At 37.3% G+C, this 27,989-nt stretch overlaps 1 protein-coding gene across 3 annotated transcripts; it reads left to right on the top strand.

Annotated features, from left to right (window-relative positions):
• The first annotated feature begins 1,193 nt into the window (after positions 1 to 1,193).
• Positions 1,194 to 27,355, top strand: DGKE (diacylglycerol kinase epsilon). 3 transcript variants are annotated; one of them, XM_031966443.1, is made up of 14 exons: positions 1,194 to 1,356; positions 2,503 to 2,598; positions 2,730 to 2,824; positions 3,166 to 3,637; positions 11,751 to 11,907; positions 13,348 to 13,467; positions 14,607 to 14,750; positions 15,192 to 15,349; positions 16,930 to 16,981; positions 17,329 to 17,442; positions 19,222 to 19,293; positions 20,430 to 20,557; positions 20,833 to 20,944; positions 22,936 to 27,355. In XM_031966443.1, exons 4-14 carry the CDS (start codon positions 3,180 to 3,182, stop codon positions 23,131 to 23,133), a joined length of 1,713 nt encoding a protein of 570 aa, XP_031822303.1. In that variant the 5' UTR covers positions 1,194 to 1,356; positions 2,503 to 2,598; positions 2,730 to 2,824; positions 3,166 to 3,179; the 3' UTR covers positions 23,134 to 27,355. The 3 variants fall into 3 exon arrangements, with proteins under 3 accessions (XP_031822303.1, XP_023357931.1, XP_012403533.1); XM_023502163.2 differs by lacking the exon at positions 2,730 to 2,824; XM_012548079.3 differs by lacking the exons at positions 2,503 to 2,598; positions 2,730 to 2,824 and having other exon boundaries at positions 1,195 to 1,356.
• Positions 27,356 to 27,989: the final 634 nt, after the last annotated feature.

Here is a 27,989-nt window from a genome sequence, read left to right on the forward strand (position 1 = left end):
CCTTACAACAACCCTGAGGTAGGGACTATTGCTATCCCTATTTTACAGGTGAGGAAACTGAGGCAGAGTTAAGTGACCTGCCCAGGGTCACACACCCCGTATTTGAATTCAGGTCTCCCAGAATGCAACTCCAGTGCGCTATCCACTGGGCCACCCGGCTGCCTCCGACGTTCAAAACCCTTCATGCCCCGCCCTTCCTCCATTTTTCCAGTCTCCCTAAATTTTATTCACCCCTGCAAAGCCCAGATGCGGAGACTTCAGTCGGCTTCTGGAACTAGACACTCCACCTACTGTCTCCCATCCCCACAGGCTTCCCTGGCTGACTTAATCCCGCCTTCTGCCAGAAGAACGCCTCTGCTAATGTTTTATTTATGATTTTGCATTAATATTCATTAGGGAAGTTGGCCTGTAATTTCCTGTTTTGCTCCTTCCTGGGTTGGGTAGCAGCGCCACACGTGTGTCCTAAAAGGGCTCCGGTAGCGCTCCTCCTCTTTTCCCGGATAGTTTCTGTGGCCTGCGTTCGAACTCCCCGTCCCACGCCGCCGCGCCAATGCTCCTCTGACGTTCTCCCCGTATATCCGGCTCCGGCTAGGAAGTCCTGGGCCGCGTGCACGTTGCCCCGCCCCGGCCTGCGCTCCTGGAGAGCGCAGAGCGTCCCTCGCCTTTCTCCGTTCTCCCGGTGCTTCTGGCAGCGCCGGATGAGTAGTAAACACCTGCTAATCGGGTTACTTGTGCACTTGATGTGCACGCCCAGGGTGCTAGGTGTCAGAGAAGGGATTAGAATCCGGGACTTGTGACCCCGCTCCAGGACTTTATCCGCCGCTTGGGCATCCTGCCTTTCTTCGTGGCGGCCGCTACAGATGCAAAAAAGCAAACGTCGGCGACAAGGACAAAAAAAAACAAAAAACAACTGCGGAAGGGCCCGAGGACTAAAGAAGTTTCCGCTCTGTTGCATATAATGACGTCACCTCCTCAGCCCCACCCTGAACTCCCGCCTTTCTAAGTTCCCGCCTCTCCCCTTCCAATCTGGTCTCCCTAGACTCCGCCCCCATTCCTCGGATTCCCCCCTCCTTCCACTCAGTCCCTCCCCCTTTCCCCGCCCCTGGGATGAGCCCAGGACTGTTCGGCCAATGACCAGCTCATTCTCCACAATCAATGACCAGCTCATTCTCCACAATCACCCTGCCCTCGTGATGCCACTTCCGCTCCTGCGCCCTGAAGCCCGCTTGGCCCCGCCCCCGCCTCCGGGCTCCGGCTCCGCTTGTTGAGCCCCTCGGGCCCCGCCGGGGCCGAGAGGGAGCGAGCGAGCCGGGTAGGAAGCGAGGGCGGGAGCGGCCGAGCCTGCGTCCCCAACAGGTAGGGAGGCGCGAGGTGGTCGGAACAGGCTTTAGAACCGGGAAGTCGCAGCCCAAGCCCTGCCTTGCTCCCCTGGGTAAACTGAGGCCTGCCCCCGTCCTCCCTCGGGGAGCCCCGGCTAGTTCCTTTTTGTCCCCGTATCCCGGGAGCCCGCCAAAGAACCGGTCTTGCTATCGTTGATGCGAATGGAGGCGGCAGGGTTTGGGAACCTCGGGACCTGGGTTCAGATTCTGCTCACAGGCAATTCCTTTCCTCCGTGGGCCTCAGTTTCTCCACCTGCAAAAAGAGGCTTGGGAAAGGACTAAATCGGGAGTTTCCAGCCTGGGATACAGGAGAAAAAGCACGTCAGGGGCGTGGGGGGAATATGTTAACAAGCAACTCTATTACCCTATTGCATTTAATCATTGATTTCCCATGTGTATTTGCCCGGGCACTCTCGCCTTTGTTTCCTTTTGTAAGGAATTGGTGCGTTTGGGAACTAGATCGGAGATTTAGAGCTGGGAGGGACTTGGAGGTCCGCTAAATCCACCCCCTCCCACCCCCCTTCGCATTTTCCAGATGTAGATAGGAGCCTGGTTTTTAATTTACGGGGTGATGGGGACGCTTTCTTACATGCTTGTGCAAGGTGTAAATGCGCGCCTTAGCATGCATCCTGGGTGGAGAACTAGAAAGCATCTCTAGTCTTAGCTCCCCTTCTCCTTATAGTGCAGGCTTAGAAAATGAGACCGATTATTGAACTGGGGGTATGAGAACATTTTTTTCTTACATGCATGGTAAACTTAGATTTTAGAACCCTCTCATTTTAAAGATGAGGAAGCAGGCAGAACGTAAAATCTTTATTGTAAACGTGCTTGGTAAACTTTAGAATTTTAATTCCTTTCATATTGAATAGAAAGTATAGGAAGGTTTATTAAGGTCAAGTGGTATAGGGATTAAAAAAAAAAAAAAGTTGGGAACCCCCAGACTAAAGGACCTCTGGGGTCCCCTTCAGTTCTAATGAGGGGGAAGGAGGGGAGACTGACAAGACCATCCTGTTGCTCATCTACGGTCTGTTTGTTGAGAGGACAACTCAGGATTTCGAGGTTGTTTGTCTTTATTGGAGAAAGTAAAGCCATAGCTAAGAAATGATCTCTTGCCTCTGAGCAGACATAACATGATTGGACTTGGCTGGTTGATAACATCCCTTCTGGCTCTAAATCTTATGACACCTTGAGAAAGACTTGCCAAGATAGTATTCAAGAGGTATGGAGATGAAAATGGTTTTCGTGGAGTTTTTGGGGGGGGGATTGGGAAAGCAGGATTGAGGGAAAGGATGCTGAATTTGACCCAAGGTAGTTTGGGGGTAAGCTGTTTTGCTGTAACTTCCTTGACAGGGTGTCCTGACTATTGCCGGCAGGAGAGCAGTAAAACTGTTTTCAGAAAAGTCAGAGAGGAAAATCATAAATATTTGCAGCTCTGGACACTGCAGGTGGGATGACAAATGGGTCCTTCTGGTGGTATAATTTACAGTCTAGAAGACTTGATTTCAGATTCTATCTCAACTTACTACCTGTGTGACCCTAAGCAAAGTGCCCCTTAGTTTCCTCAGCTATAAAACATGAAGGGTAGACTAGATGGCCCCTGAAGTCCATGATTCTGAAGTTCATGTTCCCCTAAACTATAGAATATAGTTTATATATTCTAGAATATATTATATTATGTATATAAAATATGTAAAATATATTATGTATCCTAGAATATAGGATAGAAGGGGAAAGGAAAAAAAAAACTATCATTAATCTTTCTTATTTCTTTTTCTTGTTAAATAAGCATAAACCGAAAACATGGAAGAGAATAAGCAATCATTTGTCCCCCCTACTACTATGTTTGCTGATAAGAGTTTGATCCTGTGGACTCTCTGCTCAGTGTTGGTGCCTGTGCTGATCACCTTGTGGTGTAACTACCAGAGATCCCGGAGGCAGCTTTACCATAAGGACATTTTCTGCAAGAGCAAACACAACTGGCAGGACACAGACCTTTTCAGCCAACCGACCTACTGCTGTGTGTGCTCCCAGCACATCCTCCAGGGTGCCTTTTGTAACTGTTGTGGGCTGTGCAGTGGGGAAGATTGCCTCAAGAAAGCAGATCGCCAGTTCCAGTGCAAAGAGATCATGCTGAGAAGTAATGAGAATGACCAGAATGGCATGCCACACCATTGGATCCGTGGCAATGTCCCTCTCTGCAGTTACTGTCTCATTTGCAAGCTGCAATGTGGAAACCAACCCAAGCTCTGCGATTACAGGTATTGCAGTTGAAAGGTACAAGGTTAGGATGATTTCATAATGTAGATTTGGAGGCCTGCTTTGATCTCTGCTAATATTCCAGGTTTGGCTGCTTTTGTGAAGCAGGCTAATTAGCATCACTAGTATGACTCATCTCACCAGCACTGACAGTGGACTGCAGTGACAAATAAGGGAATCATACAGTGAATGTACAGTATGTGCCTTAAGCTTCCAACATCCACTTCAGTCCTAGAGCAGGAGTTGGGAGAAAACAATAATATTTTCTCAGGATAGTAAAAGTAATTTACTCTTAATTCAGAAATCTACAAATCACATAGATCAGAAAAAATATCCATATTCTAGATGACATTCTTAGACAGCCCTTTAAAGTTCTTGAGAACCCCAATATGGATATTATTGAAAGCCCTATTTATTTGCTTAAGGAGACCACACAAAAATAAGTTCTTTTGACAAGTGATCTTTTAGTCTGCTTAACAGATTTCATTGTTTTAATAATGAGTGGCTTTGGGGCAGCTAGGTGGCACAGTGGATAGAGCACCAACCCAGAAATCAGGAGGCCCCAAGTTCAAATCTGGCCTCAGACACTTAACATTTCCTAGCTCTGTGACCCTGGACAAGTCACTTAACCCCAGTTGCCTCAGGGGGAAAAAAATCTTACAGAAAATAATAATAATAATGAGTGGCTTTGACTAAGTAAAAAGACTTTGGAGTGAGTTTTGTGCACTAATGCTAGTTAGCTATATTCTCATTCTTATTTTTTATTGCTTGCTCTTCTGTGCTGGGGTTTGATTTTATGAATACAATCTGAAAGGAAAAGTGAAAGTAGTTTACCATTATCATCTAAAAGTAAATTTGCTGTTAGCATTTTTAAAAAAAAACAAACATTTTTGTAGTAGAAAAGAGTGCTGGATTAGTCAGGAGGGATCTGGATTCAAATTATGCCTCAGATACTTATGTGACTGGGCAAGGCCCTTGATTCCTTTGAGTAAGAGTACTCTACTTTAAAAAAAAAAGACTATAAATATTATTTCAACAGATGTTATTAAACAACTGCCCTGTGGTAAGTCCTGAAGATTCAAAGTTAAACCTGTTATAGACAGGCCCTGCCCTTAGGAATCTTCCCTCTTGTTGCATCTCTCACTCTTGCCTTCTCTGTAACCAAGGCATGCTGAGCAGGAGAGAAAGAATGAACAGGCATCCTTCTCCTGAATGGGGAATTTCTGTCATTCAAAGATAAGTATGTATGGTGCTTTGCAAACCTTAAACACTGTTTAAATATCAGCTTTTATTAGATTGAGTAGGATATATAAAGAAACAAATTTATACTTATGGTAAAGAATAACTTCCTAATGATTAGAGGTCTCCAAAAGTGGAAGCAGTCAATCTCCCCCCATTGGAAGGATGATTCACCACTTGTCTGAGACGTTTAGGGAGATTCAAGTTCAGGTATATTTTGGATTAGATGGTCCCTGAGCTACCTTTCTGCTGTGAGATTTAATGACACAGTTACACTGTGTTAAACTCCTAATGCTCTTTTGATTTTATAATTTTCAATAAGAAGGCCAGTTAATGTATGCTACTAGAAAAGATGACACTTCTAAATGTCACACTTCTGGTTTTTGTTTTTATTTTTTTTAAACCTCCTCTCGTGCCCTAGGAGATTTGTAGACTTATGTGCTAGCTTTCTAAGAGATAGATTTGGACAGTTGTATACTCTATGTCTTTTCGGATTTGGAAGTCTATTTATACTTTATCCTTTTATTCTCATTGAAAGCTAGATTAATACTGATTTGAAATAGGTTTCGTAGCTGCTTGTAGGCAAACTTTGATTCCAGATGATTGGGATTAGATAATAAAAAAGAAAGTCACAAATATAGTGGTGTGACTTTCCCAGTCTTTGGTTCTGAGCAGAATTAAAAGAGGTTTTCTTGAATCCAACAACTGATTAGGTTAGCATAAAATTGCTAATTTGGGATTCTACATAACAGATGAACCTAAGGCTCTTACACTGTGGGCATTTATTTTTGAATACATAATAGATTTGTCCCTAGTAAATTTAAGATTCATTCTGAAATTATTGGCATTTTTTTCCTCTTTTCCAAAGAAGTTGATTCTTTAGTAGTAACTTCTAGGACATTTTTCTTCCATCAAAATTAACTAAAAAAAATATTTGTTTTATGTAATTTACTTACCTGTATTTAATAATCATTGATAAACAGGAGTTCCTTTTTCAGGAATTTCTCTCTCTCTCTCTGTCTTTTTTTTTTTTTTTCCCTGAGGCAATTGGGGTTATGACTTGCCCAGGAAGTGTTGTGTCTAATGAGGTCACATTTGAACTCAGGTCCTCCTGATTTCAGAACTAGTGCTCTATCCACTGTACCACCTAGCTGCCCCTACTTTTTCAAGAATTTATTCTTAAAGGTCACTGAGAGCAGCCTGGTTTGGTTCTAGTTAGATTTTCTTTTATCCTTTAGGTGTTTTTATAGTTCCTAAAGAAAGGTTACATTACTTGGAAGGGCCATGCATTTAGTAATGGGTAGGTAGATTTATTTCAGCCAAGAATTTTATTTAGTATTATAATTTGTTATGATCATCTGTAAGAGTGAGATGGTTCAGAACTAGAAAAAAAAAAGGAATACATATTTGGAAACTGAAAAAGACCTAATTAGTTCTCAGCTTGATTATATCTGACCCTGAAGGCAGTATCTTCTAATTGTAGCAAGTTCCCCAAATTTTAGTTTAAAGAATAGCTCTAGTAATCTGAACTGTTTAAGTGATTAAGTGATTCATCATTGCCCTTTTTTAAAATGTTACTGTGAAGTCAAATGTCCAATTAAATCCAGGTAAATAAGGAAGTTTACTTTCTGCCAACCCTAAATCTCGACCTTTGTGCTTAATCAGTCAATAAGCTTTTATAGCAGATGCTGTGTGCCAAGTGGCTAAGTGGCCAATGGATGGAGTGCTGGGGCTGGAGTCAGGAAGACATCTTCTTAAGTTCAACTCTGACCTCTGACATGTACTATCTGTGTGACCCTTTACCCTGTGTCTCTCAGTTTCCTACCCACCTACGTGGTATTCAGAATGAATTCCTTGGTTTAGGGAAAGAAGCACTAGCAGTAATCAGGAGAAGCTGCAGCTACAAAAGTGATGCTTGAGCTGAGTCTTGAAGAAAGTGGGAACTTTGCAGTGGCAGGAGGAAGAAGGAGAGTTCTCCAAGGATAGGGGAAGATCTGTGTGAAGATACAGAAACAAACTCAGTAGAGTGGGGGAAGAATGAGGTAGAATGAGGCAGACAACAGGGAGGGGATGGGAACCAGCTGCAAGGAACCACAGGAGACTTCTGTTTCATCCTAGAAGCAATTGAAAACCACTTGAGTTGGAGGGACAAAGTGACACGATCAGGCTTAAACTTAAGAAAAGTCACTTTGACAGCTGGGAGAATTTGAATAGGAAGAAACGACTACACATTCCTAACACCTCTCTCTCTATTAAAATGACTACAGAAAATGTTTGGCCATTGCAGTGGTCTAGGGGAGAGGTAATATGGGGAGGACAGCAATATTTGTGATGTAATGAGGGGATTCAAAAGACTTGATCGACAACTGATGAGATGGGTGGGATGTGTAAGAATGGGGAGTTGAGGATTGCACCAAGGTTTTGAATTTGTAATCAGCATAGGAAGAGGGATGCATTTGAGAGGAAAGATCTCATGAGGAAAGATTTGATATGTCTGTAGGACATGATATTTGAAGGGTCCAATAGACATTTGGTGACATTTGACTAGGGCTAAAGAAGGAGACTAGGGATGGAGATAAGAGGTCTTAGAGTCATCTGTGTTAGAGCTGATAAGTTTTTTTTTTGGCTAAAAAGCTTTCTTCATAGTAACTTATAAAGCTTTCATCAAAATATTCTTAGCTATCTTTAAAGTGCTTGTAAATTTATTCATTTTATCTTAACAATCTCCTGGTTGGGGAGGGGGGGTGTTCCTATTTTTAACCCAATTTTTTACTTGATAAAACTCAAACATGAGGAGGTTAAATGACTTGCCTAGGGAATCACATAAGCTACGTAAGTATCTTAGGTCAGATTTGAACTCATGGCTAGAAATGGTAAATAACCCATGAGAACTGATAAAGTCACAAAATGAAAGAGTTATGGAAAAGCACAAGACTGGGAGTCAGTCCAAGCTCTAACAATAACTTAATTGTGTGGCTTTGGCTAAATCAGTACTCTCCTCTGGGCCTCAGTTTCTGTTAAAAAGAAAAAAAGGAGGTTCAAAGTTCTATATCCTAGCATTCTATAGGCCTGTGTTCTGTATTCTTTTTCTTAAAAGCTAGTGAATTGAACTTGTTATCTGAGCTTTTTAAGTGTAGCTCATTTTCAAGATACTGTATTGAGTGTTTGGGACACAAATCAAAAATCAGAATCTGTGCCCTCAAGAAGCATCCATCTTTAAGAAAAAAATAGGACCATACAAGAGAAAGTATAGTAGAAGAAAAATTGAAAGAGACTGAGGAGTGGGAAGGAGTAATCGAGGGAAAGCCCACAGACAGTGGTAGCTTAGCTGACCATTGAAAAAAAATAATGATTCTGAGAGATGGCATTGAGAAGAGAGAGCGCTCAGCATCAGGGATGGGTTCTATGATACGGGTATATTGAGAGAACAGAATATGGAATGTCACCTTTGGGACTCAGCTAGAAATTCTGTTTTGCTAAAGCAGCAAATGAATGACTGAGTATGCTATGAAACAAGGCTAGAAAGTTAGGAACCAGATAGGGGAAAGGTGGCCTTAAATGCCTAGCCAAGATGACTACATTGCCTCTCAGCAATGGGGAATCCTTAAAGAATTTCAAGTAGAGTTGATCATCCTGTGCTTTAGATGGAGTATTTTGGCAGTAAAGTAGAGTTTGGAATTGGAGAGGCAAAAGATTTGAAAGGAATTTCATCATAGTATTTCTTTTTTTTCTTTTTTTTTTTTTTTATACATGACCAAAACATTATTTTGCTGTACAAAAAGAATCAGACTCTGAATTATTGTACAATTAGCTCATCATAGTATTTCATAGAAAAATCCCATTATAGTCCCCTAGAAGGTGTGGACTAGGTTGATGTCTATGTGAGTGGACAAGTAGAATCAACACAACTGATTTGGATTGGGAAAGCAGACCAAGTAAAAGCTGAAAACCTGGGTTACTGGGAAGATGGTGCCCTTAAGTTTGGTGGTAGATAAGATCTAAGGACTGGATAATCAGTTTTGTTCTGGACATATTGAATTGCCTATAGGACATCTAGGATGAACTATTTCTGCAGTCACAGACAATTGGCAGTGTTCTATTGTTTGTTTTTAAAATGCATTTTTAAATTGATGTATTTGGCTTTTATAAAATCATCTCAATTTCCTTTTATATCCCTCCTTATTCCTTTTTCCAAAGAATCATCTCATAAAACAAAGAATATACATTCTAAAAGAAAAAGAGGAAAAAATAATCAAAACTGAGTATTCTATCAAAGATATCTCTCAATATATTACATAGATGGTTTTCTTCATTCTGCTTACTGCCTAGCATCAACTGATCTTTTTCCATGCTTTTCTAAATTCATTGTATTCCTCTTTATGTGAAATCTTTGGATTATTTGATTCATAGAAGGACATTTTATTTTATTTATATGATTCTAAAAGCAATTTGGAATTATGAGAGTGCTTTTAAGCAAAAAAAATATCAATTTGCCTTTGACTTCAGTGTCTTTTTTTTTTCCTTCAGTGCTTATTTTTTCTACCATTAAAGTCATAGAAAAGATTCTGTTTCCTAAAAGGTGGTTTTAATTGGCCTTCTTGATTTGGTTTTTTATTTTGTGTTTGTTTACAATTAAAATGTTTTTAACATTTCATTTAATAACATTCATTTTTGAAATTTAAAAAAAAACTACCAAATTGTCTTCTAGTGTTTTTCAGGAAGAATAGTCTGATGTAAAGTGGTAGTTATTTTTAGACAAAAGAACAAATAACATTTCCAGAAGTTCCTTTTCCTTGTATTAATGTGTTTGTGGAAATTAATGACAGTCATAAGCAATTTCCAACTGACATCAACACTAGGATTCAGCAATTAAAAATGCACATGGACGTTAGATTCTATTGTAACCTTGTGTCCTTTAGTTCTATTTGTTTTTCCTTGGTATGCTTCTGAGAAGAGTCTACAGAGATAGTTTTAAGTAACTCAATTAATGGTGAATTATTCATGTTTTGTACTACTGATTTAAAGTTATCCAAGAAAATACAATGCTATCCCATTTAACAATTCAGGAAACCAAAGCAAATATGCTAAGTGACTTGGCTAAGATCACACAGCTAGTAAGTGTCTGAGGCCAGATTTCACTCAAGTCTTTCTCTATCCCTCACTGCCTCTAATTAATTGTGTGAGCTTTTAATTGGTGACTGCTTTTATACTAATTTATCAGACTAATATAATACAGTTTGACCTTCTAGCTCATCAGATAAATGGCGGGGGAGGAGGTGAGAATGGGTCCTGATTTTAAATACATGGTGAAAAGATCCAAAACAAAATGTAAATGATTATAAATTTAACAGAAATTTTTAAAAATTTTAATTGAACCTCAAGAATAATTTTCCTAAAGTACAAGCCTGACCACAGCACTCTCCTGCCCAAAAACCTTCTTTGGCTCCCTGTTACCTTCTGTCCTTCTGTCACACTTCTGGCTTCATTGTACCTTTCCAGGTTGATTGCATATGTACTCCAGGTATTACTCTACCACTCAGCCAAATTGACTGACTTGCTTATTTAGGCCTTGCCCTAAGCGATCTACCTATTTATAGGCCTTATCCTCACCTGCAGCTCAGAATCTCTCCTTCTAGGCACAATTATGTGCTGCCTCCTACAGAAGCCATTTCTAATTACCTAATTATCCTGCTTATATTTGCCTGTTTACAAGTTGAATTAGTAACTACTTAGGAATGGGTGGAATGGGTCTGAGGCAGCACTTGAGATCTGGCTTTGGTGACTGATAATATGCCCTTTTAGTACATTAAAGCTACACTGCCTCTCCCCTTGCATATAAAAGGCAATTCAGATGTTTGTTGGATTGAAGCAAGTTGTCATGTGCATTGCTAAAAGGAATTTATAGGAATAGACACTTAAAAAGAAGATAATTTATATCAGATGAAAAAGAAAATGCTTGTTTTACATATTTGAAAACAAGCATCTTCTTTTTCATGTTCAATTAATTTTATTATCATATTCTGAGAGTTGACAATTTATTTGCATTCATAAAGCTGAAAACTTCTATCATTTAATAGTAGGTAAAATAGAGGATGGTTTTGTATTTCCAACTTACAAGAAAAAGCTTAAATCTTTTCCAGAAGTTGCCCGAATCTTGCTTTCACTCAGATCCAAACACAAAACTGTTTTAGAAGTTATTCCCAAATTTCTTCTTTTTTCAGGTCATAGAAAATGCTAGTTCCCTTCTATGAGCAATAAAGATGGCTTCTTGGTCCCACTGTTCCTAATCTCATATTTCTGGAATTCTGACAGAAAAAAAGTCGAGTTGTATTCAGGGTGAAGCCAAATTCATTTTCTTCTTTTTATCACCACTAATTCTTAGGCCTCTCTTTGTAGAGTTCAGTCCATTTTGTGACTTTTTTGTGAGCAGAAATCATGGCTATCTGGGATCTTCATCCTATCAACTTAGGGTCCTAGATCACAATAGATGGGACAAACTTAGGAGAGAATCTTTGTGTAAATTTCTGTCTCATTTTACTTTGCAATGTATTGAAGATGTCCTATTGTTAGTTTTTAACTTTCTCATCATCTCTTTCCCATCTTTGCATATCCAAAAGTTGATTATTTTCTTGCTCTCCCTAGATTGCTCTTTCAGTATCACAAAGGCTGAAATATGCTAAATTTCAACGTATTTCTGTGTTTAGAAGTTGCTGTTCTTATGGTAATTTATACTGATTTGGTGATAGATTTATTTTGCTTTTAATTAGAGAAGACATAGTTGATGAGGCAAAATTAATTGTCTGTTAAATTAAATGAAAGTTTTTGAACTTTTTACAGCCTCTGCCATTAATTTCTCCCATATATTCTCTTCCACAGGTGCATTTGGTGTCAGCGCACAGTACATGATGAGTGTTTGGAAAGCCTAGAGGGTGAAAAGTGTGATTTTGGAGAATTCAAAAGTCTCATCATTCCCCCAGGTTATCTGAATGACATCAGTGAGATGCATAAGAACAAAAATATTGATTATGGAAAGGTACTTAAAGTTCTGGTGAAATAGCACTTTAAAATGTCCTACTATGAGTTCAGTATTAGGATAAATGTTCAGCATCAGACTTTAATACTGTAAGTGCCTGGCCACTTTTCAGTCTCAGCCTGAGGACCAAAATAACCAATCTTTTTAATATTTTAAGTTTTATTACATCCATTAGAAAGATACAATCACAGAACAATTTAGCATCTTAAAGAATTTCCTAGGTGCTTAAGTAACCAATAACATCAGGGGCAGAATTTGAACGCTTATCATCTCAATTCTAAGGCTTGCCCTCTTAGCAACTACAAATACTACAAAATGTATGTATGTTTATAAAAATATATTTATTTTGCAACACTCCTTGAGATAACTAGAAATGCCCTAGAAATGGGACAACTCAAAGGTAAGAATTACTGAGCAAAACTGTTACTTAGAGTCATAATAGATACATCTTTGAAGAAGAGAAATAGAAAGAGGAAAAATGATTAAATCACAAAAAATAAGCGTATCTTATTGTATTTGTATCAGAGATTCTTAACCTACAGTCCATGAACTTTTTTCCTCCCACATTTTGGCAATTTTCAATATGATTAATTTCTTAGGTAATCTCCCTGTGTTTTATTTTATGTATTTAAAAAACAATATTCTGAGAAGGGATCTGTGCACTTCACCTGACTACCAAAATTGTTTGTTAGTATAGCAGTCATGACACATAAAAGCTTAAGAACCTCAGTTCTTTGTAGCAGCCTTTCAACTTCTAGTATATTGTGTTCGGTTCTAGTTGGTACATTTTAAGAGAAGCACTGATATCCATCCATCCAGGGGAAGAAATGACCCAGAAGGTGATTGGTCTGGAAACCATGTTATGAGGAACAATTGAACTGGGATGTCCATAGTGGAATATGAGAAAACCAAGGGAGTAACAATAAGGCTAATGAGAAAAATAATATAGCAGTCTTTCTTGTTTGAAGCACTGTTGTATGAAAAAGGAATTGTATTCCCTGAAGTTCCTAGGGACAGAACTAGGATAGTGGTTAAAAGTTAGACAGAAGGAGCTTTGGAGTCACAATACAGAAGAATTTAACAATTCATGTTATCTAGTATTGAAACACAATGCCATGCTAAATAAATCCTTTTTTCATTCATTCACGAGCTACATGTCTCCAGAATATTCCAAGGTTCTGGAAACCATTTAGTAGGGCTAATTTAGATGTGATTTTTTTTTTTTTTTTTTCATTATCTGGGAGACTGGAGTAAATCACTTCAGGCCTTTTCTCCTTCTAAAATCTATGCTGATATGCTGTGATATTGGTACTGAGAATCCTACATCTGTCTCTCAGAACACTGTAGCAATGATCATTTTTAAAACATGGGTTTTATGATAGAAGAGAATAGAAAATTAAGTTCTTATACCCGTTTCTTTGTGTATTTTTCTTTCTATAGTTAGCCTTGCCCTTTGGAACTCACTGGAGCCCAATAATCATCCTAGCCAATACTCGTAGTGGAAATAACATGGGAGAAGGCCTACTGGGAGAATTTAAGATGCTACTAAACCCAGTTCAGGTAACTGTGGGAAAAATCTTAATTGTTAAATTCTTGTTTTCAAATACACTGTTACCATTTCTAAATCTTAGTCATTTCATTGTAGAGATGAACAGTGAATGTAAAGGAACTATGCCATTAATTTTAGAGTACTGAGTCAATTTGTATTTACATACTCCTATCATTGGTTTTGAAAAACCACAGAGCATCACTCAGAAACATAGCTTTTTGAATGAAGACATTGAAAACACAAAGTCACAAAGTTGGTCTTTGAACTCAACTTATGTCAGTGGAAATGCTCTTTCCTCAGGGAGGAAGCTCTTTTCAACAGAGCAAATGAGATATCCATACCTCCCATGTAGCCTCTCAGAGGGCCTTGGCATTCTGCTCTCTATCCTTGGTCATAAGGTGGTGCTGGTAGAGTTCCCAAGATAATTGCCATTGATTATCCCTTGCTCATACTCTATGGCCACCCCACCTCCTTTTCAGGACTTAGATCTTTCTGTTAAAATCCTCTGTACCGGTTTTTCTGCACGATGATGACAGTTCCCCCTGCCAATGTGTTTCCACGTTACCAATGTCTACCAATGTCAGTCGGTCTGCTGATGACTACCATACATCTTTCAGGTCCTTTAGAGGCCTCAAAACTTTCATTCTTCCCAGACTACAGTATTTTATGACTCAACTGCATTGTAACACTGGAAGAATGTTGACATTTAAAAGGTGAGTCTTTTTTTCATGGAGAAGCTGTGTATCATTAGAATCCCTGTTCAGTTTCCCAAAAGCAATTCGTTGTGTTTCATTGCTCTTAGTTTTGGCCCAATTAATTTTCCATTCATGATTCAGGTTTCTAAAAACTATATGAATTGTAGTCTAAAGATTTCCTACACCCTGAATTATAAGTCATATCTCTAAAATGAAATATTTTAGAAGAGGAAAAATTATACTGGCATAAGACAGTTTTATGAGCAAGATTTGTGCAGCAGGTGTATTTTATATCACTAGTGGCAGTTACAATAGCCATTATAGTTCATGTCACAAAGACTTTCTTTTCAGCTACATCTGGACATATGAACATAAATCACTATTAGTGAGTCATCTTCAGATTTGAAAGATTATTGATTCATGGAATCATCTTTTTGGTATTCCTTTCTCTCAAGGTTTTTGATTTGACTAAAGTCCCCCCTGCCAAGGCCTTGCAGCTTTGCATTCTTCTTCCTGATAATTGTGCTCGAGTCCTTGTGTGTGGTGGGGATGGCACCATAGGCTGGGTCCTGGATGCAATTGATGAAATGAAGATCAAGGTATTTAACTATTTTTTGAGATACTGAGACTATTTGACCTCATATCCTACTATAATGGGACTCCCCCTTTCCCCCACCAAGGGCAACTTTAGTAGCATAGATGTAGAAGTTGATATACTGGGTTCCTATCAGAATATGGATCATCCTAAATAAATAAAATTTATTAAAGGAAAAGGGAATTTACAGTTCTATTGATGTAGAATAGAAGAATAGCTTTAGTTTTAAAAGGCATAGGTAAATCTCTGAAGTCATTGTTAACTATAAAAAATTAAATTAAGTTTTTTAAGTTTTTTCCCTGTGTTTTCTCCTTAGTATGTGCTTTAGCAAAGTAATATAACATATTATTAATCTTATCATTTTGGACTTTGAATTCTATTAAATGTGGTGACCATAGAAATAATCTAATAAGAATACCTAAACTCTGTCCAATCCAAATTCTAGGGGCAAGAACAGTATATTCCACAAGTTGCAATCTTGCCTCTCGGGACAGGCAATGATCTGGCCAATACATTGGGCTGGGGTGCAGGATATGCTGGTGAAATTCCAGTGGCACAGGTCTTAAGAAATGTAATGGAAGCAGATGGAATTGAACTAGATCGGTAAGTAACAAAGAACATGTAAAATTCCTAAGCTTTGGGAATAGTTCTACATTCAAATCTGAAGAATTGTAGCCATAATAAATAAACCAGTTTCAGAATGAGCAGCAGCATACCTGGTACATTTACCTGTTAAGATTTGAGTATGTTTAAAAGGAATGCCAGAGAGATAAGAATGAATGGTTAAGAAAAAGTTTGCATTCAAAATACTTTATTTCAAAAATATGAATAGAAATGCTGCCAATTTTGTGTCACAGAATTGTTTTGCATATTAAGAGATAATAAAATGTTGAGATGTTTATTGAAAACCTATACTATTTTCTTGAGACATGGAAAATTTAGATAAGACATAGGACACAGGCTCACCATCGAGCTTACAATCTAGTAAGCAAGAAAAGACAGAAGCACAGATAAATAAAATATAAATGTTATCTTTTTAGTGCAGTAGAGACTTTTCGAATTTGGTGCTATGTGAAGTCCATGAAAGGGAGTTGTTCATTGCTTAGGGTTCAGAGAGAGTGTCCTTTGAATTGGACTTTCAAAAGATTAGTAGGATTTCTATAAGAGGGAATGGAATATATTCTGAAAATGGGATTGGAATCCATTCTATGGAAATAATATTTGAAGGAACCAAAGAAGAGGACCTTAGAAGATGGATGTGATAGTTTGAGTAATTTAAGAGCTATTATGGAAAAGGGTGATCAGATTTGTTTTTCTTGGCTTCAGAGAGAACTAGGAGCAATAGATTAGAGTCATTTAAGTTTGAAGTAAGGAAAAATACCATCTTAAATTCAAGCCATGCAATAGTGTAATGAAGTGTCTTGAGATATAGTTGGTTTCCCATCTTTGGAGGTCGTCTTGCAGAGACTGCATGACCACTTATCAATAATATAGAAGAGATTCTCAGTCTGGTTAATTGGACAAAATAACCTTGAGGTCCCAGTGGCTCTGAAGAACATTCACAGAACCACCAAGGTAAAAAAAACCACAAAAAAAAATGTGGGGAAAAGACCAGGGTGACTGGACCATAGAACTTGTGAAGGGAGTACGAGCCAAGGCTTGAAACAGAGAGTGAGCTCACTTTCCTTTAAAAATCAAGCAAAGGGGTGTCTGTTTTACCCAGAAGAGAGCAGAAAGGATAGGGCTGAGTGGAGCCTTCATTATGACCATTTGGGGTCCCTCTTCTTGGGAACAGCAGGAAGAAGGGAGAAGTGAGTGCTGAGCCAGAACTTTGAGAAATGGAAGGGAAACGAGGAGAATTACAGAAATCGTCATGGTGGAAAAAGAAACAGAGGCATATGGGGAAAGTATAACAACAGAATGTGTGAGAGCATTGGGAAGTTTGGTGGAGAAGGCTTGTCAAATAGCAGTGAAGGCCAGCCAGGGTCATGTAATGTCATTTGTACGTCTTCATATCTGAAAATGGCTCTCCCTCATGCAGAGGAAGATGACGTGGGTGTAGGGGCTGGGGGAAGAGAAGAGAACGTTTAGAATTGGTGGGAAATAGAGGAGACTTCACCCTCTAGTCTTCTGGATAGTTGTGGGTGAAAAGCCTCATTACCATCTCTTTCTCTCATTTTTAGGTGGAAGATCCAGATAATGAAGAGAGGATATTATCATTTAAGAACGCCAAAGGTATGATTTTGGTTCTTTAGAGATGTATATTAGGTGATCGTTGGATTTTGAACTGCCACTGGGAAGCCTCTGTTTAGTGTCATTGTGGTCTGGACATAACATTTTTCTTTGCTGGTTCTTAGGTTCCTGCTCTTAAAGGGAGGGAAATAGACTAGACAATGCCAAAGGTTCCCCCTGGCTTTTAAAATTCTATGATTCACTATACATAAATCTCGAACAAAAGTCAAATATTTCAAGTATTACTATTTTCAACAGGCATGAAGAAGAAAACCTCACATACTTGAATGTGTGACAGAATCTTGGGCTGAAGAACAGTATGTTACTATTCCTCATTTTTTTTTTGGCAGGTGTTCACAATGAACAACTACTTTTCTGTTGGACCTGATGCTCTCATGGCTCTAAATTTTCATGTTCACCGTGAGAAGACGCCATCCCTGTTTTCTAGCAGAATTATTAATAAGGTGTGTTGGATAAAATAACATTTCCTGCTTATTGCTGAAGGTACAGTAAAAATAAACAGTTCCATTCTTTTTGGCATCCTTTGAAGTACTGAGTTGACTTATAAAAACATTTGTACATATTCTGCAATGTGTGTGATCATTTAAAATTGTCAAATTGAGTGTATAAATAAAGGGGAAAATTTCCATCAAGTCTAGTATAATTTATAACAACCATCCAATTATTTAAAATGAAAAGTTATCATATTTTGTTCTTAATTTGTTCTGACTAGATGCCAACCAAAATCAAGAATAAATTTTATCCAAAAGAACTTTTTGGTGAAGTAACGTTTACTTTACTAATGAAAAAAACCCACCATTTTTGTTGAAGTGACAAAAAATTCACAGCAAAATTAGAGACAGCTTGTTCATTGTGGTCGTTAGCCAGTAGTATTCAATTACCTTATAGAATCAATTCCTTTGGAAATTTTCAATTTGAGTTTCAAAAACTGATCAATAGGAGATATAAAATAAATGCAAAATAATTTTTCTTTGTCTTGTTTCACATTTCTAAAATCTTCTTTTTTAAAAACAGAAAATCTTTTGGTATCTTATTTTTACCTCCCCTTTGTTTCCCAATATATTCTGCCCTCTTCTCCCACTTAGAGCTATCCATGTAAACAAAGGAGGGAAAAACAGCAATTAAGTAAAACTTAACTATCATTTCTGTCCAGCCTGATATTATGTGCCATGTCCCAGCTCTGCCAAGAAAGGGAGGGAGGTGCTTGTTCATAGCCCTTCTTTGGGGCCAACTTTGGCCATTATAATTTTAGAGCATTTCATTTTAATGGTTTTGTTGTAGTTCTATTTTCATCACTGTAGCCTTTGTGTTTCTTGTTTTCTTGGTTCGAATTGTTTCATTTTGCATTATAGTTCATATAAGTCTCCATATGTTCTCCCTTTTCTTTATATTCATTGTTTCTTACAACACAGTAATATTCTATTATATTCAAGTACCACAGGTTTAAGCCTTTCCTTTAGACAATTTTTATTTAAAAGGTGTTTGCATATTTGCAAGATTTTGAATTATTTTACTTTCTTGGATACTTCAGCTTTTTACCTTGAAAACCAATGACAAATTTTCTAGAGAGAAATGATTTGATAGTTCATTTAAAATATAGCTTTATTCATAAATTTAGATGAGTCTTTTGGAATAGAAAACCAATTAAAAAATTATGAGTCAAAATATAGTCATTTAGTCTGCAAACATTTACTAAGTACTTACTGTGTTCCAGAAACTTGGGATACAAATGCAAGGAATGAAATGATCTGTACTCCTAATGACTATAAAAGTGAAGTCATGAAAACAACCAGGAAAAGTTAAATCGTTGTTTTACTAAAAGAGTGGTTATTTAATCTGCCATTTCAAAGTTTTATAGCACTTCTAAACTACCAGTAACATAATAGAATAAAACATAACAATACATAAAATTTATTTCATCTTTCTATCACTTCATTCTAAGCATACATTGAAGACCTTAATTAAATTCTTCATACAGAATCTCTTCTTTTTAAAAAAGAAAAGTCTTGAGTTAATTTGAGGGATATTTTTTTCCCTTAGGGAAATGGGAGGCAGCAATAAACTGGAATTACACAGAAGTCTCAGGGTATAACACAGAAAATCTTTCATTTAGCATGTCCTCCCTTTCATCATACATTTAGGAGGCAAGGTTAGTGTAGTGTTTTAATATTTAAAGTTCTTCTCATGTATTTAATGTTATATTGTCTTTCATTTTTTCATAGGCTGTTTATTTATTCTATGGAACCAAAGATTGTTTGGTGCAAGAATGTAAAGATCTCAATAAAAAAGTTGAGGTAAAGCATTCACATTCCTTCCAGTTCTTACATTTCTATTTTTTTTTTTCTTAAAGTCCTGTCCACAATTGAAAGATATATCCAGTATATCTAGATTTCAAGGGACCAGATTACAGATGTGGGTATTTTTACTTTTTATGAAGTAAAAAAAAAATGTAAACAAAGTTTATTGTCTGTAAAAGTTGTTAGTAATTACCACAGCATAACTGAATCTATTCTCTAATGAGATTTTTTTTAGTTGTCATTTATCTTCCTTTTTTCTGAACATTGATGGTTCTTTGTAGCTCAGATCACACAGTTTGGCACCTTGTTAATGTTACATGTACTTAGATTGTTTCTAATTATTGCATGTGTTTAGTATTGTAGACAGGGGTATGCCTCATAGAGTATGTAATAGGTGCTTAATAAGCTCTTACAACTTTTGAAATTAGATCCAAAATAAGCAAAGAAAATATATTAACAGAATTTGAGAGTTGGAAGGAAAGTAATCCCTACTGTAGCATACCCAACAAGTAGTGTAGTCGTTAAACATGCATTCACCTTGAGTAATTTTAATCAAGAGATATCTTTAGACTAGTTTTGATATTCCAAGTGTTAATTGTAACTACTGACCAATTGGAAAGATGTGCTTTGCACATAGATAGGACAGATAGTAAATATAATCTCTCCCTCTCCTGAATGTCTGTACTTCCCAAAGTAATTATAGATTGAATGTAATACTGATGAAAATACCCATGGGTTTCTTTATAGACAGAGATTGGAATTGGAATTGCACCTGTGATTTCATTAGTATCAGGAACTCCCAGTAAGAAAATTCTACCAGTTCAGGTTGGCATTTTCTCTGTAACTTACAGACTAAGAGAATTGCCTTGAGCACTTAGAGGTTCTGATTTGCCCATAGTCTTAGCCAATATATATCAGAAATGGAAGCTGAACTCAGGTCACCCTGGCTCCAAGAACAGTCCTCTGTCCCATCTTCTCTCTGTGATCATAATAAACAGTAATCATACCATATAACCATGGACAAAGATTTTGGATTTTGTTTTGTTTTGTTTTTTTAAATATGAGTCTTAAGCAGGTACATCTGGGGACCTCTTATTTCTTAATTACTCACTACTTGTTGTATCTCTTTAAAGCTAGAGTTGGATGGTGAGCGAGTAGACCTGCCTAATTTGGAAGGAATCATAGTTCTCAATATTGGATACTGGGGAGGTGGCTGCAGACTGTGGGAAGGAATGGGAGATGAGACTTATCCTCTCGCCAGGTATGTAAGCTCATCCTCCATGTTACCTTGTTGATGGCTTTTAAAGGGGTCTCCCTGTGACCACCTTAAGTTGAAAAAAGATTTTCCCTTATAGAGTTCTTTTTCCATTTTGTCTATCTCGTTTATGACTAGAGGTAGATTAATAGCAGTGGTGGGTTGATAAAATTTTGTATGTTGCCAACCTATTAAAATCAGGCATTTCCTTAAACCATAATTGGCAAAGTGGACTTTATTTTGTAGTCTTATATAATCGCTGTGTGCTTTTCCAATTTTAGGCATGATGATGGGTTATTGGAAGTAGTTGGAGTGTATGGATCTTTCCACTGTGCTCAGATTCAAGTGAAATTGGCTAATCCTGTCCGAATAGGACAGGCACATACAGTTCGGGTGAGTATAATAGAATAAGCTTATCTAATTATCTCCCTGTTTATTTCTTAACTGTTAGCTCAAGGTCACTCTAAAGTGTGTCAGTGATTTCTTTGTTATAGATTCCCTTGTTGCTGGTCTTCATGAAGTTTTAGCCAAATGCTATAGCTTACTCCCCAGGAGTGAGCTTGCTGCCAACCCCCTGCAAGTGCTGCCCATTTTCCCTTATCTTGGTCTTCAGAAACCACGGTTGCTTCTCTCCTGAAAGGAGGTGGCAGGCTTAGGCCTCCAAGAGAGGAAAATAATTGTGGGCTTGAAAACAAAAGTTGTGATTCTAACTAAGTGACTGTGGCTACTTAATGTTGACTGAGCATGTGACCCTGCACTCCCCGCTAAAATAGGAGCAGAGATATAGCCCCTGCCCTTGAAGGGCTTATACTCTAATTAGCAAACCAGCATAACATGTGGAGGGAGGGAAGGATTGTGAAAAAAACGAATAAATAAAATATAGAATATATACAAAATAGATATCCAAAAAAAAAAAAAAAAAGGAAATTAGGAGGAGGATAGTTACTGAAAATGGGAGGAATCCAAAAAAGCTTCTAGGCCTCTCCTAGGAGGTATCTCTGTAATTGGACCTTGCAGTGAGCTAGAGGGCCTACTATGTGCTGAGTACCGTCATAGACTGTGGAAATACAGAAACTAGAAGGAAACGGAGCCTTATCCCATAAAGTTTACATTCTGTTGAAAAAGATAACAGTTATATATGTGAACAAGTACAAAAAGAAGAAAGGGTGATTTGGGAGTGAGGTGGGGACAGGTGGGAGAACCAGTAACTGATGAAAGGCATCATGTTTCTAAATGCTTTTTTAAAAAAGCTACCATTTTAAGAGAGAGAGGCAAGAAGTAAATGTATACCAGGCAAAAAAAGGGGGAGGGGGGGAGCAACAAAAGAGTTGGAGACAAAGAAATGGGATATCAATCATGGGGGAGACACTAAAGAGGTGCAGTTTGGCTGGATTATAACATTCATGAGAAAGAAATGTCCAATAAGGTTGGGAGGAGGCTGGGTTAAGGGCAGGTTGAGAAGGGTTTTCCATGCCCAACAGAGGGCTTTATGCTTGGTCATAGAGCTAAAAGAAAGCAGTTGAATAGTGGAGTTATGGGTCCAGACTGTGCTTTGGCAGCCAAGTGAAAGATGAACTGGAGAAAGAAGAGAAACCATGAGTGGCTGGTGCAGGCCTTCAAGCAAGAGTCTGGTAGGGCCTGAAGTAGAATGGAGCTTTGTGAAGAGAGAGAAGCCAAAGACAAGAGACATGGGGAAATAGAAAAGACAAGATTCAATGACTGGGGAGTGGGGGGGGGGGGGGGGGGGAGGGTTGGATCTAAGAGGCAGAGATAGGAAGGGAGAGCTTTCTAGGGAGTGTAGAATAAGCTCCCTCATCCCCCAACAACAGAAATAAGACATGGAATGTCATGTACTGAAAGTTCAGCAAAGCCAGTGTCACCACAACCCAGATTCTGGGAAGACTCACTGGAGCCATTTAGATGCCAAAAGTGGGTTGTCTTTTGGTCTAGAAATATTAGAGAAGCACTGGAATGAGTTTCATTAGAGAACCACTTATGGACCCATTTGGGCCCCCATATGATTCAAGGATGGGGAAATATGGCCTTTAATTTCACTAACCTCTAACAAGGATATGTTACTTCATAACAAGTTGTGAACTTATGAAGTTTAGTTCACAAACTTCAGTTATGAATGCTAAGCAACAAATACTGTTTTGAGAAGGAATCCATGGCTGTGACACAAAAAAGGTTAAGAACTGCTGTAATTCAATCCTTACCTAACTCATAAATTCCCTCTATGAAAAGCAGTTAACTAGCTTCCTTTTAAACAGATTTTATTGATGGAACAATTCACTATAGTTGGGCAAGCATTGATTAGTGAAAGCTTCTGTGAACTGCAAATGATTACTTATTCTTTTCTATTTCTGTCCCCCGCCTTGATCTAGTTGATTTTGAAGAGTTCAAAGATGCCAATGCAGGTAGATGGAGAACCTTGGGCCCAAGGTCCCTGCACTGTTACCATAACACATAAGACACGTGCAAAGATGTTGTATTATGCTGGAGAGCAAACCGATGACGATGCCTCCAGCACATCAGATCAGGAACACACCCGAGAGACTGAAGCTACCGATGAGGACCTGTAATTGTCTACACAAGGCCAGCCAGCAAGATCTTAATCCATTCTTCAGTTTCTTTAGAATGGGGTGGGTGTGTGTGTGTGTGTGTGTGTGTGTATGTATGTATGTATGTATGTGTGTGTGAGAGAGAGAGAACAAAGAAAGCAGAAAAAAGCAAAAGAAAAGAAAAAAGACTGAAGAAAGCTAAGCTTTTAATTACTTGCAAAAACTCAATCCTTAATTTCAGCAAAATACTTCCATTGTATGCTCTTCAACTAAAAGTTATAGGAAGTTATACCGTTTGCAGAAATGTATTTTTATTTTCATTGTTGTATGTTTTTCAGTGAGAGTCACTCTTTTAAGTCTATACAGTTTTGTTCTATTTTTTCTTGTAGCATGTGTCTGGTGTGCACATTTTAGGTGCATCAAGGTGTGATCTAAAAAACCAGAATTCTTCTCCTTTATCATTTTTAATTGATAGCATTGGAACATTTAAAAACTTACCTATTACTTTTATGGAAATGCACTGATTTAAGCTAGGACTGCGTAAAATTTTAAGGAACTTCTAAGCACTGATTAAAATGTCCATCTACTTGGCTACACTCTATGTTAGCTGAAGATTCCTGTATTCCCAGGCTGAAGGTTCATCCACAAATAGTAATTCTAAGAAACTAAAAAAAGATTGCCATTTAAGAAGGATGGCGCCTTTAAATTTTATTATTGGAACCTTTTCAAACAGTAAGCCAATGACCATGTTTTAGTTGGTTAACCAACTCTGATAACTTAAAAGCTTGGTTTGAGAATTACTGAAACATTGTCATAGCCAAAACAAAATAAATTAGGAGAAAATCAACAATTTTAATTGAATACTTTGTGTGAGCACTGTTAAACCCATTGAAAACACATCAGAATCTCTGCTTGTCACTTCACTTTCTTCTAGATGGTAATTTGAAGAGTCATTGAAATTTTAAGTTAGATTTTAAAATATGCAAGTGAAGTTTGTTAAACAAGTACTGTCCAACAAGAACAGTTGACATGCTACATGCAATAGCAAGTTTTAAGAAAAAATACAGGAGTGTGGTAAGTAGGGATTTTTAATATTCTTAGATATTTTAAAATAAATGTTCTTGATTTTTTTTCCCCTTAAAAATGAATGTTTACATCTTATGATTCGTTTGAAATGAGAAATATGTATACATATATTTTTTTTACTTATTTATTTGCCTGGTATGTGTCTATTTGTGCAATGCACATCAGTTTGTTTAATACTATGGTAGCTGCTTCCATTGAATTGAAATTTGTCCAATTGAAATGAAATCCAGCCCAGTAACTGCTTAAGGAAACTCATAGCTCTTGCTTGAATGGGTAACCAAAGCTTATCTAAATATTTTTGTTCTCCAGTTATACCCTTCCAGAAAACTTAGAAAAAAATTAAAAGCACTTGCAAAAAAATTAAAAGCACTTGCAAATGACTTTGGAGTAACTGGTATATCTGGAAACCATGTTTTATACTGTATTGTGTCATCCAGCCTTTGTATTGCCATATTTTACTATGGTCCCAGGGTTGTCCAAGAAGGAGCACACTTTGGTGATTTCCAGCAGGTCAGCCTTTCCTTTTTCCATCCAGCCTTTTGTGTCATGACAAAGTCTTGACAATTTTTAGAAGAGGGATGCTTGTTTCTCTTTGACATCAGCCTCAGAGTATTAGGAATGTACCTTGGACAACCCAAACACTTTAGCTTCTTTTAGTAATTGAGCATGAGTGTCTGTTTAAACCCTTTCTGGGACCTACTTATATTTCCAACTTGTACTGGCTTTGAGGGAGTGTGAACTACATGTGCCCTTTTTATTCATCCTAACCTTATCTGTAAAGATCCCCCGTTCTAGCACTGGAAAATTTGGTGAAGGATTTTTATCATGGTGGTGGTAGAATTTCACAGGTTTGGTTTTTTCTTTTGTTTTATTTTCTGGTTTATTAATCATGTTATGAGTATAATGAAATTTGGCTTATGACCTGTTCCATAATTAAAATTCTGTCCTGGGCCACTAGCACATTTCATGATTGAAGCATCCTTTTCCTGGAGTTTATAGTGCAAAGGGTGGAGAGCAAAGGAACTAGTTAGTTGAATGTTTTTCTCATTTGGCAATCTTACATTTATAATTTTCTCTCAAACAATCGTAATTGAAACTCAGACCACTGCATAAAATAACTTAAGAACTGTTTATTAAACAGTCATCTGGTAGATTTTGAAATAGTCCTATATCTTAACTAGTTAATCCATTCATTCTCTTTCCTTATACATACCATTTTCCAGTGTCATTTCCAGTGTCACTCAAATGAAGATTTTAAACAAAATTTGTTATTTAAAAAGTTATTTCAGGATGTCATTGTGTATTAAGGAGAGAAAATGATCTACAAAAAGTATTCCTGTTTTATTTCAACAAAATATGCCTAAGTCTCTGAACATATTATCAAGCAGTATAATTGTATATAGAGGTGAAAATACACAAGAAAATCTGATTAACAAAATTCAAAATGGCATAGCCTGATCTTAAGAGAGTGATTGTATAACAAGGGATGTTTTCATTTCACAAAACTATTCAAGATGCACTCTCTTTGTACATTGAAAAAAATGCTTTTATATACTCCTTATCCTTCTAAAAAAAAAAAAATCAACTTATAATTTCTCAGAAAGAGAACATTTGTGCAAAATGAGTATATATCCAAATTCCTCTCATCTTTCACTGTCCTGATACATCTCTAATTCCCAGTGAGTGTAATTACTTGAAAACTTTTAAGGCGCTCACACTTCCCTTTGCCATGACCTTTAATTAAATAGGACTATAGTCATTTAAAATTGGTTTTTTTAAGTTGTTGGATTGATTTTTTTAAAAAAGATTATCTGATAATAAGAGTACCACCAGCTTTTATTTTATTATCTAAGGTGTTTGTTTTCTGTAGATATTAGCAGTAAATTTACTAACATTTTTAGAATTTTTATAGTCAAAGTGGTTTATTTTTTATTGCTTTACAGTCTGTCATAGAAATGTATAGTAGTTGTATTTTGAAATACCATAGCTTACTTGGTATTATAAAATACTGTGACTCACAAGCCAAGTCCTCTTTGCCATGTAAACATAGAAACTACTAGCATGTCAAAAGTGAAAACATATTTCTTTTTTTTGGAAATACTTTACAGTTGTAATATAAGTAAATTTTTTATTTTGATATGTAGTATGAAATTTTAATATTGCACTAAATAGAATGACTTAAACCTGTATCATTTCAACAGATTACAATAGATCTGAATGCATAACTTTTGTTTGTCCCAAATGAGCAGTGAAAGGGGTAAAGTTTCCATACCCAACACTGTTAACAGAGAAGAGAGAATCAGCACTTTATTTAGACATAAACCTTTCTGGCAAATCTGAGGAGATAAGAATGTGGCGTAATAGAGTTTAAGAAAACTAAGCAGAAACTTTAAGGAGGACGGAGAGGGGGGCAGTTTAACGCCCTTTTTCTTACTCCAGCTCAAGCTCTGTAAACCATTCTGAGACACAAGTACCAAGAGTATGATTTGTTTTGCTTTGTATTTTAAAGAAACTGACAAACTTGCTATGGTACTTGCCCTTAGGGCTTATGACCCCTATATCTTCTGTTCCCATAACTGTTCAGAAAGACTGCAAAATCTAAAAGCACATCAATTGTATTTAAAATCTAGTTGAAAAGCTGACTGATTTTACTTTTTCTCAGACACTGAAATCATTCTTTCTAAGACAGGGTGGGAAAGACGAATATGCTTGATAGGAAACCTAAAACATTGTGTGATTGGTAACTTGTGACTTATATACTGTTATTTTCAGTCTTTTATTTGACCTTGCATTTTTTATTTATATTAAGTTTTTCCTCTTTTTTGGTTTTGTTTGAGGTTCTCTGGAGCAGTGGTTAAGCTAGCCACTTTGTAATGTTAAGATATTTGTTGAGTAGTAAAGCACTGACTTTAGCCTATTCCCTTCTTCCTTTGTTCTAGTAAAGTGCAGGAGTAATTGATTAATTTGTTTTCTGTTATTTTTAGATATGTAAATTAATATTTATTTATTTAAAACACCAGTGACAATAAACCAGTTAACTGCTGCATTCTGCTTTTGTTATGTTGGGTCTGTACTGTTGCATTGTATGAGTAAGACAGCAAAAATGTGAATTAAAACATTTTAATACACATCTTCAGAAGAATAAACTACCTTTAAAAAAAAGTTTGGTCTTACAATATATTTTGATATCTTTATAGACAGGTAAAATTGCCAAAATGATTTGGATTCTCTTAAATTAGTCAAAGCTTTAATAAGTGTCCATTACCTGCTGTAGGAAATTCTAATTTAATTGACACCATACTACACACAGACATTGAAATTTAGATTCTCCAGTCTTTTGGCACATGCTGTAAAAACATAATATACAGGGGCTTCAGACTTTATGGGCAAGTACAGTAGCAGGCAATTGACTTGCCTAGGGTCACTAAACTACTAAGTATCGGAGTAAGGAATCCTGATTCTAAATTCAGTGCTTTATCCATTATAGAATGCTGCCACAATTTTATATGTATCTGTATTATTCTTGAGGTCACATTGCTAGTGCCTGAGGTTGGATATGAATTCCGATCTTCCTGATTCAGGCCTGGAGAGCTACCCACTGCACAACTTAGCTGCCCCGTGTCTACATACATGATGCTTTATAAGTGTCCTTTCAATTTGTTCCTTGAACAAAGTTCCTAGAAATGGAGAGTCTTTGTTCAAGGAACAAATTTCCTTGAAATTTGTCAATGAATTAAAGCGAGTGAGAAGTAAGATATCAGAAGACTATTCAGCAAAACAAATTTCCTACA

Source organism: Sarcophilus harrisii, chromosome 4, assembly GCF_902635505.1.
Source record: "Sarcophilus harrisii chromosome 4, mSarHar1.11, whole genome shotgun sequence".
NCBI lineage: Eukaryota > Metazoa > Chordata > Mammalia > Dasyuromorphia > Dasyuridae > Sarcophilus > Sarcophilus harrisii.

Coding starts and splice junctions, on each gene's coding strand:
- DGKE (XM_031966443.1), top strand. CDS start 3,180: ATGGAAGAGAATAAGCAATCATTTGTCCCCCCTACTACTATGTTTGCT. Junction 15,350..16,929: donor GATGGAATTGAACTAGATCG/GTAAGTAACAAA, acceptor TCTCATTTTTAG/GTGGAAGATCCAGATAATGA. Junction 16,982..17,328: donor ATCATTTAAGAACGCCAAAG/GTATGATTTTGG, acceptor TTTTTTTGGCAG/GTGTTCACAATGAACAACTA.